Genomic DNA, 14,467 nt, shown 5'->3' on the forward strand with positions numbered 1-14,467 from the left:
AAACAAATCCTGTATCCGTTCATGTCACGTATATACACAACAGTTACATGTGAATTAGCACATGCGCATTTCGAATACTGTGCTGTATAGAGCATCCACGTACCCTGCTCTGTGAGAGCGTGTAGAGTGTGAACATTTCTGAAATTGACATGCACTAATTCACGCGTGACTGTGGTCGGTATATGCACTAACTCACGCGTAACTGTAGTATAATCGTCTTTTCGGGATACATCGCCATGCATCGTCATGCACAATAAACGCCAGTGGACATGAGATTTAAAATATAATTACATTCCATTTATCTTCAAGTTCAAGGATAAATTAGTCCCGCGCTATAGTAGAAAACTCCGCATCAGAGGGCTCAACTTTATCATTGCGATCATTAGTGAGTAGATCAGCCGGGTTAATACCACCCCACAACTCTATATTTAGTTAAAAATTGGAATACAAAAGAATATGAATCGAAAGACTTCGATAGTACAGTATGTACATGGTAATGTTACGCTGTGAATATGCATGAGTCCTTCATATTGTTAATAAAGTTCGCGACGCATTGACAGTTCATTCCAACGATTGAAATATACACACTGCAACTAAACAAAGAGGAAAAAGAAATTACTTCAAGAACCAATTCAATGGACTTATTCATTAACATAACCACAGCTGCATTTTTTCTCGGAGAGTAGACGAAATATTCATGAATACTAAACTAATCAAACACCAGAATAATGATTTTCATTTTCGATACATTAGTTCAGCGCCCTCTCGAGAAAAATTATAATCCAGTGGAGAAAAGAAATGAGCAATAGGACAAACAAGATGGCGGCCTATGTTGTCAGATTTGACCGTGGTTAGAAGAAAAATTACACCTATTCGTCGGTTTGCTTCTAAATCTTTATTTCATTACGTGTGCGAGTCTCACAAGGAATTGTAATTATGGAAAAGGGCGACGCGAGCGGCGAGACGCCGAAGAAACAGGACATATTGTCGGCCAACATGCCTTCCTCCGGTACCTGCACAACGAAAATGAAATTCGCTGTGCTCATTGGACTTATTGAGGTGGGGGAAATAAGTAATAAGGACGTTGTGGATACTGTTCTCAACCTGGTAAGTGGAAATATTTATGTAGTTGACCTAATATTAAAATTTTGCTTTATAGAATAGTGAAATCCCAGAAATATGCGATGTCCGCCATTGCCTACTTTCTGTTTCATGTTTTGCGCGCACGTACGGTATTAATGAATCATGTCGTATTGCCAGACACTACTACTAGTATTACCCCGAGACTGGAATACGACGTGTATGCCCAATCACCGCGGACGTAACCCCTGAAGTCATTTAACGATTCTCACATACGTTACTTCCGTGTGCGGCTAAGTCAAGTAGGGGCGCTGCTCCCCATTACACACCCGATCGAATCGGCGAATAATCGACCGCTCCATGCACGTCCATTCACCGTGTTCGCACGACACTCGGTTATTTCTCCTTGTCAGTACGTTGTTGAATTTATTCATAATAAATGAGATGGAAGGCGAGAAATCGGCGATATTTTTCACTGTAACGTTTCAATACAGTTGAACTAATTCATGCATATTACATAGTTAGTTAGACGAGATCTTGAGCGGGCAAGGTCTCATTCAAATGTCAATCGATGTTGTCTCAGAGAATATAATGTACTATGTACTAGTATCTGGGATCATGCTCAGATAGGCTAATTTACTACGTGTATCACTAACTTATGTAGTAGATGACTTGGGACTGTGATAAAGACTTTTGCATCATATGCAGGTTTGCAATCAATCTTCAGTATTTATTCATATATAACCATTTAAAACACTAATCATCAAAATGTCCAACATTTATATACATATAAATCTATATTTGGATTATTTTAAATATTGGCATTGGTAGTAAAGCTGTTTTTGTTTTGTCTGATAATTACTTGTTCATGTACAAAATTTAAGTACACATGCTTATGAATATTGGCAAGGAATGTTATTGTTATTGAAATATAACAATAGCACACAATAGTGTCTTGTAAGTACATCACCTTAACCATTTAATAGTAATTTGAACATCAGGTCAATTTGCTATTTTCTATTGGTGATCAAACCTGTCTATTGGCAAAACAAAAATTATACAGTATGTATACAGATGGCACCAAATAAAAAACTTTTTTTGGCGAATTAAGAAAAAATTATGTGAAACAAGATTTCAATGACACTTAAATAAAACTGACTGTATTATCCAGAATTTGGGTCTGACTTTTCTGTAAACATCATTAAACATGAGTTTTGTTAACTAGTCAGCAAACTGTGTTGTCAGGTGGAGGATGAAACAAATTAAAAAATCTGGCCTACCCTACTTGTTTTTGAATTATGATATTATATGATAACATATCAAAACCACACAATTTTTTTTGATGTTCAGATGAAGTGGGAATGAATATTAATTTCTTGTTTCTATAGGTCCTTAATATCCCCCATTTACATCAGGGTTTTATCACATTTCAAAAACTACTGTGGAATAGTTAATTGATCATTGTCATGTAAATTTTTAATAAAATAAAATTAAGGAAAAATGGATTTTTAATTTTTTGTCTAAAATGAAGTAATTAATGACAAAAATATTTTTTCTTTGCTTTGATGTTCCACTACTACTTTTTTTTCAAATTAGGATGCATCTTCTCCTTTTTAAAGTTCATATTTATATGTTATCAAAATGTTATGAGTTGTTATTATTCAATATGATGATTGAATGAAACTGTATAGCTGTAATATTATGAATTGTCGCCTGAAACTTGTGGCAAATTATGGGATTTCTAAATATGTCATGCTGACAAAAAGATTGGTACACAATATACACATTGACTGCCATAGAATTAATAATTCATTTATTATTGGCATATTTGGAAAATAATGATTGTCATTGAATTTATTTGTAAATTTTTGTATCTTCCTAAAGTCTTAAAACTTTGTGTAGCAAAGCAGCTTTCAAGGTTACATGTAGACACAATATAAATTATACGATTTTATTATTTCATGATATGAAGAGATTAATATATTTTCATTTTTATAAGTTTATTTTTTGAGTTATTTGAAACATACAAATAACATACAATGCTCCAAATAAAATAATAATAATTATAATTACAAAATATCAGTAAATATTATCTGACATATGAAGAAGTGGAGAACCTGATAAACATGGATTGCACATAATTTATTTATAGAAAAAAAAACATCACATGCAAACATGGTGTATATCATTGATTTTACATTGATGAATAATTTGTCAAGACACGGCTAGTGGGTATAGAAAATATTTTCACAAAATTAGTATATACACATATATGTATTTTCATATATATATACTAAACTGGAATATAATAATAACTGTTTTTTTGGGGTAATTTTTGGTATTTTGCTTTTATTTCCCATCCTTCAGCATCCTCTCCCTACTTCACATCTCTGTGTTCAGTATAATTTACATATAATGGATTTGCCTATGATTTTATGAATAAATTAAAATTAAAATAAAAAATTAGTTTTGTACACTGGTCATGGATTTATAGAATGTCGTGGTCTATAATGCTGGTGGTAAATAGATCAAATTGCCTGTTAAAGTTGTTACACCTAGATGTCATGGTTTTATATTGCTATATTTACAAATTTATTTTTATTTCTTTCGAAGCGGTTTATGTGGCCATTTTAAATTAAATAAAGAAGTACTCAAGAATTTGATAGGACGACTTTTGCTATATGGAATAGACTGGTCTTTAACTGGAAGATTGATTGCAGTGGAGAAAAACATAAATATAATTATTCAGTTAACGTAATGTTAATATCTCAGACACTTATTTAAATGACAGAGGTGTGTCTATGTTCACAATAAGTCGTATTTTATTGGTCCATCATTAGTGATGTCCATTTGTTTTGAAGTAAGAACTAAATTGAATAGCCACTGTTTGTCCACTTTATGCATTTTTTTGTTTTTTTAGTGCTAAAAAGCAAAAAAAGTATATATATATAGCTGGTATTTAATTCAAAATAGGTGATCATTTTGACTGACTTTTCCCTACATTACATGCAATTCATTTATTTATTTGTGCAACTATTAGAAAAGTGTTTTTTATAGAGCAACAGCTCATACATTTCTAGCTTGGCTCCTCAGATGGTTGTTTTCATGCAATTTAGGGATTTCTCAGATAGCATGGTAGAATTCCTGACACACACCTGGCTTTCAAATTACTGCTCCAAATATGTGTAGTAGTGTCAAATTTCATTTCTAAGGTTTCACATATACCTTCATGGTCATACATGGAACTATTAATATTTTCAGGTCATTTACATGTACATGTACACGTCCATACATGTGTAATTAAAAAAAATCTTCTATCTTCATTAATAGTCGAGTGGATGAATCACCTAGAATGTTGCATTTAAAAACATTTCCCTGACATGTATGTATGTATGCGATGTTTATTTCATATTTCCAAGTGATTAGTGGAATAATAATATTTCTAATGCATTATTTGCTGAAATCTTCATTGAGTGACTATGCTATGTATCAGATTGACCTGCATGTGACACTAGTGTGATTAATTCCAAATAACCCAAGCTTGGTACTAGTACATTAATAATAGGGGCGATGCCCAAAACTCTGAGAGCAAAAAACAATGTCTGTGGGACGTGAAAGTATTTAATGATGTAAAACGCAGTTGTCTGTCTGGAGTTTTATAATACTGTCACAAGACACAAGATTTACTATCTTTTAAAAGAAATTGGATTTTACATCAATCACTTACTCTGAGTTGTTGTCGATTGTAAACGAGAATTAGAAGATGATTGAATGTTTAATACAGGGTCATTATTTTTTTTTATCTTTCAAAGTACAGTACATTTATTATGTCTCTCACATTCTGTCTCACAGCAGCAGATATTTGTTGCTATCATTTAAAAAAAAAATCTAACTGATTAAATCAGCAACTTGTCAAGTCAGTATGCCTTTTTACTCCTGGTGCTTTCAGATACTATTTATTATAGGTCAACGTTATGCTAATTTATTCACATCCTGACAAGTATTTGATTCCATTGTGTTTGCAGTTCAGTATACCTAAATTTAAGAATCTTGACATGAACTTGAATTACTCTATTGAATGTCAACACATCTATAGTTATTCTTCATACATCCAGAACATCACAATTTGGACTAATTTTTGTACAATTTGTTAATTTTGATGAATAAAATTTTCCATTGACTATGATTAACATTTTTGAAAAATTTTAATATAAATTATCTGTATATTTTGTGTCAAAATTCGTCTTTTTAACGGTAAGTCTGGGTTGAAGGTCAATGAGGTATTCCGGGTTTGAGGGGCTAGGGTTTGGAGCACATTTGGAAGATGGTTATTGAAGGATGATGTCATTGTGTGGAGAGTAAATATACATTTGCACTAGACCATGAATGAATTCACAGCTGATCATATAATACAAATGTTGGTTTGTTAGGTGCCACATAATCACTTGATTATTCTGCTTGTTTGAATTTGAATTTATCAGTCCCAGTTAGACTCAATTACAAAGTCAAAAACTGAAAATGTGAGTTGTGCGAGTGACCATCACATCAAGAAAAAAAATTGTCCTGTTTCTTTTCATTGTGCTTGTCATTTAACCACAGCCTTTTAGTTTTTGTTATTTTGTGTTTAAAAAAAAATGCAAGGAAAGTTTGATTTTCAGAAAAAAATAATTAAAATTGATGGACAATTTAAAAAAACAAAAAAACAACACTTACATTGATTTTGAAAATTAAATTAAACCGATAATTCTCTTCGTCTCAATGCTTAAGTCTCAGTGTAATGCTAGAAATGACAGTCATCTACTGTGAATTATATAAATCAAAACATTGGCAACATCAATAAAGTGAAGACATATTTGAAAATTATCCCAATTCCCTTGGGCATCCATTTATCAATTCTGTAATGATTTAGATATTTTACGGTATTTTTGGCAAGGAGAGAGTAACTAAAGAAGTAAGGTGTTTTCAATATTTGATAGTCAACCTCATAAAAATAAATCATTAAAACAGAGATGGAGATTCATTTATTGCTTTGAATCACTTTGATAATTTATTCATCACACACTGTTGTGATTTCCTATAATAATTTATATTCTTTGGTTTCATATAATTTCATTTTTTTGTGATTTTATTCCTCTCAGGTGATCCAAAATTATTATATTGTACAAAATGATATGTTGGCATAATTATTCTGTTTTCTCTGATTTATTTTTAGAGTGTAGTTGTAGGATTTTTGTATGTACATGTGCATGCATATATTTATTTGTAAAATATATAATTGTTCATGGCAGTCAATGATATTATTGACCCAGAATTCTAATTCACATACTGTGAGTTCAGATTTCAGTACATATTAGTATTAAAGCGAACCTAAATGCGGCCTTAATTTTTAGTTGTCTATATTCTAAACTGTATTCGAAATAATATTGCAGTGGTTTAATTTTGTTTTAATTATAACTGTAGCTTGGATAGGCATTTGAAGTGCTTGCCATGGAGGCCATTCATGGAGGGGAATAATTAACGAACGAACATATTTAACATCCGGGTACTTTTCAAAGCTATGACGTTTTAGTATCTGATCGCATTCGTATACGCCATTGTACATAGCCGTTCATGCTGCCAAGCATTGTGTACTATTAGTATAAACTCAACTTTTATATGCACAATGTGCTATTTAAAACTTGGGTTAGAGCCTTATGCGTTTGAACCACAGTATTCTGAGAGTGAAAGCCCAATTGCATTAAAGTACCGTACTTCCCCGATCGTAAGCCCCTCCCGAGTATGAAGCCCATTCCTATGTTTTTACTTGGTATTTATCGAGTTGAGGGCATTCACGATTATAAGCCCAGAGTGTTTTTACTGGGCGTCGACGATATTCTTTAAAATATGCGTGTAAAAGGTGTGTTTCATTTCATAATAATCGTGATTGGCATGTTAGTTTGGTTCATGCTTTTAGTTTTATGAGAAAACTCGCATTAATTTCAAGTTCAGAGTGCATGGCGAACATACACAACGTTTCTATTCTGTCATTTACTCAGGATGAACATCGATGTTGCAATTCTGGAGTAATCCATATTTCTTTGAGTAGTAGCCTTCGAAAAGCCAAAAATGTGATCGTCAAGGCGTGTACCTGGATATTGGGCATGATTTACTTTGAGGCTATCATGAAAGGCCTAGGGTTTGAACGATGAGACATGTTGGCGACCGAGAAAGGTGTTTAAATTCTTCCTCCACACTCAGTTTACCCACGGTTACTATTAACCGTCGTTTATATTTCGGAAATTGCGAATCGCCAGTTTTTAGGGAAAAAAATCATCGTTTTTTCGTTGCAATCAGTGCTACAGATCGCATTTTAACATTGCGGTAATTCACTTCCGCATTGCGCTAAAAAAATCATCATCAATAATCGGAAAATTTCATCATTACGACACATCATTTTGATTGGTTAATGAAAGACATGACCTGTTATGTCAAAGGAAGTTGTTCCAGGTCAAATCGTGCTGAAAAACCTCATGGTGGAAAATTGTTTTGCGTCGAGAGTTTGCGTACGATCGAAAGCATACCAAAACGAAGATAATGATAAACGCCTTCGTCCACCGTTTCCTCACAGACCCACCCATTATTTCATCGTAAATTCAGACGGTATGTAAATCGTATTGTAATAAAATGTGTGTGTTTTTTATGAACATGTTTGTTTCTTCATTGTAAGTATCGTTCAAATCAATGACGCATTTTTTTTCAACAATAAGTATTATTTTCCCGAGCCCGGCGTGGTGAACGAATATTTTTTTTGGATAATTTTTCGTTGTTTGCAAGATGGTTACAGTGTTTAACCCCAAAACAAAATCATTTTTTCTGAGTTGGTCCTCGAGTACAAGCTCATCCCTTACTTTTCTTTTACGTGTTCATGCCTCCGGGCTTATGATCAGGGAAGTACGGTATACTGTGACGATTCAGATCAGTCCAGTGTGAGTGATGAGAGTATATCGTCGACGACGCCCCTTGTTCGGATGAAAGTTTTATTTCAAATTACACGGAAGTCTGTGAACAATCTGCTTGGTGTTCCTGTGACACTTGTCCCATGATTTGCCAGTGTAGCCCCGTGAATACATGGACGAAAATGTTTCCACCACCACCCTACAAACTCAAGATAGCATACTCCAGCATCCAGACTTTGAATAATTTGCACGCCGCACAGTGCAGTACTGGAAACAGCATTTATTAGACAGACAAAAAACAAAACAAAATGCCTGTCTCGATCAATCGCACATCCATAATGTTTGTATGTTGATACGCTTGTAAATAACATTAACGTAAAAGTCGAAACAACCTAGACTAGAAGTCAATTCACCAGTCCAGCCAGCTATGGCTCCCTAAGTTGCTTATATTTAATCAGATACTATTTCGTCATCATGCTTTGTTACCTTACCTGTTTATTCCTCATGAGGGCGTTTTTTTATGGCAAGATGGCGCAAACGGAAGTCCTTCGCAGGTTTATGGTTTCTCATATTTAAATCATCATAACTCTGAAGATAATCATTTTTTTAAATTTTTTTTTTCAAATTTATTATCAATATACATAACTTGATAAATACAAACACCAAAATAGGCTCTATTTAGTTCCCCTTTAAGAAGTGGTTCAATGCAAATCACTATTCCCTAAGGGTACGGGAAAAAAGAAAACTAATTTGAAGCTAGTGTCACTTTGTGACATGGGTATTATTCTAGTGTCATGTTTTGTATGGGTAGATACAACAGACATTTATGACTGACAGCTTGGGAAGCCACCAAGGGATTGTATGAAGAAATCAAACTTTGCAGTTTGTAGCAAATTTAATAATCACCTGGGAAAAAATACAAGCTGAAAAAATGTTTTAGGAAAAATTTGTTGTGATTTTAACATGCACTTCATTCTATCTGGAATACTGGTTAATCTGGATATTTGTTGTAATTTTGTATAAAAATATGCAGGTTTATTTTGTGAACAGTGAAGAAAAGTTGACATGGTGTTCAATCTAATGGGTTAAATATTCACCATGAAATGAAGCAGGAAACTTACCTTGTACCTAAAATGTACCTATTTACCTTGTACCTGTGTACTTACCTTGTACCTATGTACTTGTACCCGTGTGCTTACCTCACACCTGGCTACTTACATTTACTCTGTACCTGCCTACTTACTCTTTACCTGCCTACAGTTCATTTCTTCAAGTAATAGTCCCCATCCCACTACATGTATATTTTCACTTGACAGAAAAATTGACATTTATTCAGATTTATTGATTGACATTAGTAATTAATTATGGAAATTTTATCTGATATGTTGACATAGGTTGTATTGTTATTGGTGTATAGTGTTGTATCAGTACTGACAACAATTTCTAGTAATCATCAAATGGTTACCTTCTCTACTTTAATTGAAATTTTATTATAATCTATGTCAATCATGACTTTGATGGAATTGTCTAGAGACTTTGTATATGGTAGTCAAGGTAGGGTCAACTGCTGAAGAAATTATAAATATTTAATGCCTTAGATTTTTTAATCATTTGTTCGTTTGTTCCTTCGTTCAGAATAATTGGTTTAGTGTATTCTGATCACTGCATTTTGCGTGTGATGAATAATTAGTTCTGAATGTTTTCTTTCTGTGTCATAATTAGAGCCTTTTAGCACCAGGACATTCTCATCAGCTAGTTGTCACCATTAATATCAAAATTGTCAGTAATGTGATTGATGATAACAACATTTTAAATAACTGTTAGATGCCAACATAGAACATGTTTCACAACTTTATAAATGTTTCTATAATCTTTCTATTTTAGACAAAATGGACTCGTACTGACTATGAGTTGTTGGAAAATAGTATGCATGTTAATTTTGTAATTTTATGTTTTCCAGACCACCATGAACTATATCTGTAATCCCCACCAAAAAAAAGAAAGTACTCTAAGTAGAATTCGTTATTTATTTATTTATATATTTTTTGGTGAAATAAAATTTCATTCATATTGCTTCTAGTTTGCACACTGGATGAGTGTTACCATTTTGAATAAGTGGGGGATGGGCGGGTTTATGGGTAAACAAAAATCAAGAATGAAATCCATAAATTGTTTTTCAGCCTGACATTTGTTAAAATGCATGTATCTTATCTTGTAATAAATATAGTAGCTATACCCAGAGATTTTATTCATTACACTCTATTATTGCATGAATTCTCTCTAGGATTTGTAAAAATGCATGTATCATGTTCTCACTTACAAAATATCAATAAAAATCATAATTATTATTGTGATTATTCTTGACAGATGTCAACATGGCTTTAGATAAATTCACTTTGAATTTTGACGACATCTTTTATAGGTACACATAGTGGTTCATATTACAATATATGTATTAATAGTGCCTAGAATCATGCTTAGGTGTATTACACACAATTTAGCAAATATACACGTACAGTGTAGCAGTAATATTATTGCATATCAAAATAGTTAATATTTTCAATATTAGTTGACTTTATCGTGTACTGGTATTTTGTTCACTGTAAATTCCTATTTTGATATAATTATTTAATAATATGCTCAAATTTGGAATTTAACAGCAGTTTCAATAAAACACAATGAAAAAATTGATCAACAAAAAACACTATAAATGTCATGCTATGAAATAACACTGAATACATGGTTAAGTAATTGAATATGTTAATTATTATAAACTGGCCTAGTATATGCATGACTCATATCAATGCTCATGGATGTTATCAAATCACTGAGACAAATTACTCACTTGTCAAGTTAGGCACCCCCCCATTTTCAACTTAAGTTGTTGCCATTAGAAATGGTGGTTAAAATGTGCTAAAACATCAAAACCTGTTCATTTCACTAAATAGTACACAATAACTATCTCCGTAATTTGACTGGTTGTCTCCATTTAGGTTTTTCGATATGTTCATCTTGGTTCAGTAAAGCATAATTTACATATCAATATCTAATTTGCATATTAAGACATTAACAATAATTATATATAAATTTTTATGTATGCATGTCAGGTAATGAACATGTCATTTTATGAGTGTTTGTTCTGCTGTAAGTGTCCCTGCAAGTGTCACTGTCCTCAGTATGTCAATGTATGCAGATAATCTTTATTTTCATTGCAATAAGGTTTCATGAAATTGTATTTTCAAAACATTGAGATTTCATGAAATTGTACTTTCAAAACATTACGGTTTCATGAAATTGTATTTTCAAAACATTGTTATATTATAAAAAAATGTTTGTGAAAGTCACTGTGACTGGCTGTCTTGAAGATTCCATACAAGACATTCAAAAAATTTGTCTCACAAGGTTAAATAACCTTATACAGATCTGTCTGTTTCTGAGTGGAAATATGGAAACCAACACAAATGTAATTAGATATTGATAAAATTAATTAAAAAGTTCAAATCAAGTATAGAAAAAAGAAAAGAATAATGTCGATAATAAGCACTAATATTTTTATCTTGCCCAATTCATTAGATGAAGGAATGGTTTATGAGGGAAGATGTTTTTCTTTCACCTCGCTGTTGTAGTTTTTGTCTTAAAGTGCTACATTCATGCTACATGTCCGATATGGGACACATATACCATGTGTGGAATGTGTTGTCTATTTCCCATGTTTCTTGTGGTGCAATAACTCAGTGTGACTACCATGTAGAACTTTTCATGGTAAATGTTACTGTGGTAACTAGTACTTTGACTACTTCTAGGCATGTAAAAATTAGGCTAACTAAATTAAAAAAATAGTTAATCATAAAAGAAATTGCTGAAATAAAAACATTTGGACTGCTGATTATGAGATACTGATGTGAGTACTATACTCTCCAATTTTGATGCCAATTATATTTTTCTCTCCAAAGTAATGTCTTGCATATTGTTCCTGTCTAAATTTAGATACTCCAGTACCAGTATATTATTTAGGAACTTGCAATTCATTGTCATATTTTATAAGGGACCATAATATTATTATTTTAAAAGGGATTGATATAGAATATTCTACTATAGGTATATAATGTTATTGCATTGATAATACATACCCCAATATTTATTGGACTCATTGATTCACCAGTGTGATAAACATACATTGTATATTGTATTAGTATATTATATTAGTATATTATTATTATTATACTTTATTTCAGACTCAAAGGTCCATAGAGAAATTACAACAGAAATAACATTATTTATAAAGAAGGCGTCTATAATTGCGCCAAAAACTAGACCTTAGGAATAAATCACTATTTATACAAATATCAATTATACTATTGTCGCTCTGAAACAATCGCTGTTTAAAATTGTACAATGATTTTCTATGAAGTGTTGAAAAATTGAAAATGTTTCTTCTGACACAATTACCACTTGCACTACTCGACCTCTCTAATTTAAAAATCAACCGAAGTGCATTGTTGTACGCTACATGCAGAGCATGCATCTGCTTAACAGTATAATTGCTCCATACATTTAAGCAATAGTTACTATATAAAAATGAGCGAAAAAGAGTACATTTCACATGTTCCGAACGCTTCACAAAGTTCCACAAAAGAAGATTTTCCCTCGCATAAATTGACCTGAGTTGTCTACGCATGTCTCTAGCATCATCTCCAGAGGCTGACACTATGTATCCAAGGTACTTTATATCATCAACAAATTGTAATGGTTTGTTATACAAATATACAGAAGCAACTCTGGCTTGTTTCCAATATTTTGGGAAAAAAGCCATACATTTTGTTTTTATTGGATGAAATATAATATCATGGCGTGTACCATATTATGCAGTAAAAATACTGCAATCTTTCACAAAATTATGAGTATACCAAGCAATTTTTGTTGCTATTTTAGAACTTTCATACAATTCATGTCATATATTCTATAAGAAAACGTTTGATTTATACTGTACATTTAATATTAACTGAGAAACAAAAGTTTCATTTTTTTAAACATGTATGTATTTTAATGATAGAATTCAAGATGGTCAAATTTTAATTTAAAAATTATACATGTAGCCTTTGTCTCCAGATTGGTATTGCTTTGATAGCATTATTTAGTTTTTTAATAAAACTAGACGCTTGGTCTAAACAACTATACTAAATTGATTGTCTAGTGAATCCCTGCGTAAATACCCCTGCTTCTACCCTTTGGAGGTATATTTAGAGTTTTTGATTGATAATTTATAATAAATTTCATTGAATTTTTAACCATTATGAAATAAAAATCATATACATGTACATGTATCACAGTATAGTTGACAAATTATGGGCAAGGTGATCAATAGTTTTGCTATGTTAATTTTTTAATTTTGAGCTCTGAACACAGAAACAGAGAAAATGAGACATCTGCTGTTATGCTCTGAATGCACACACATACATGTGGCAAAACCACTTACATTAAATAGTAAATATTAACCAACCTTAAAATCTCGTAATCTTGTCTTTATTGAGGTGGCCACTTGCATCAATTTGCAAAATGCATTGTTTATTATATAAAAACTATAAAAAAAAAAACGACATCTACTTTTATCTTCAGCAAAGTATGTTAATATTGTGTCTTCATTATTTATTCAGGATTTGTCTACTTGAATAAGTTTGATTCCATGACATTTGATCTTGTCTCGTCTTGTTGGCTGTAGATGTTTCCCTGTGAGTCTGCCACTCAACACTTGAGAATAGCGTTAGTACCCGGTAGTATTTTCTGTACGGTACTTTATATTGTAGGTCTGTAGTTGTCCATGTCATACTTGATATGTGTTCTATGAATGTTTTATGTTAGTGCAATGTAATGATGTTTGTTTATGTTTACTTGTGTTATTAATGTATCCATGAGCAAAAAGACAATGTATGTCTTCTGATTTTTAGTCCCCGTTCAGACGCAGTCCAAAAACGGGGACTTATGTTTTGACCTCCGTGTGTCCATGTGTGCGTGCGTTCGTGTGTGTGTGCATCCAGATGTGCGTGCATGCGTGCGTGCATCCGGGTGTGCATGCATGCGTGCATCCGGACGTGTATGCGTGCATCCGGACCTGTATCTTAGAAATGCCTGGACCAATCACAATCAAATGTACATGATATTATACATATGCACGTCAATTTGTTTCATGATCTGATTCAAGATGGCCGAATGGCGGCAATTTTTGTGCTAAAAATTGTCAAAATCAAGCATTTCTCGGCTGTTTACAGATGGATTTTGTTTAAACTTGGTATATACATTAGAAATTGTAGGACCTTGATGCATATCATTTTGTTTTCACGATCTGATTCAAGATGGCCGAATGGCGGCCATTTTTGTGCTAAATAATTTTCTAAAAATCAAGCATTTCTTGGCTGTTTACAGATGGATTTCGTTCAAACTTGGTACATACATTA

General features: G+C 32.5%; 1 protein-coding gene across 1 annotated transcript in view; it reads left to right on the forward strand.

Moving 5' to 3' along the window:
• The first annotated feature begins 813 nt into the window (after positions 1-813).
• The window catches only part of LOC100376706 (lipopolysaccharide-responsive and beige-like anchor protein), a 254,065-nt gene continuing 240,411 nt past the window's right edge, over positions 814-14,467 (forward strand). Inside the window, exon 1 of the mRNA XM_085498391.1 lies at positions 814-1,107. Coding sequence (XP_085354517.1) covers positions 937-1,107 — 171 coding nt within the window. The 5' untranslated portion in view covers positions 814-936. The remainder of the gene's footprint in view (positions 1,108-14,467) is intronic.

This window comes from Saccoglossus kowalevskii, chromosome 4, assembly GCF_978046115.1.
Source record: "Saccoglossus kowalevskii chromosome 4, keSacKowa6.1, whole genome shotgun sequence".
NCBI lineage: Eukaryota > Metazoa > Hemichordata > Enteropneusta > Harrimaniidae > Saccoglossus > Saccoglossus kowalevskii.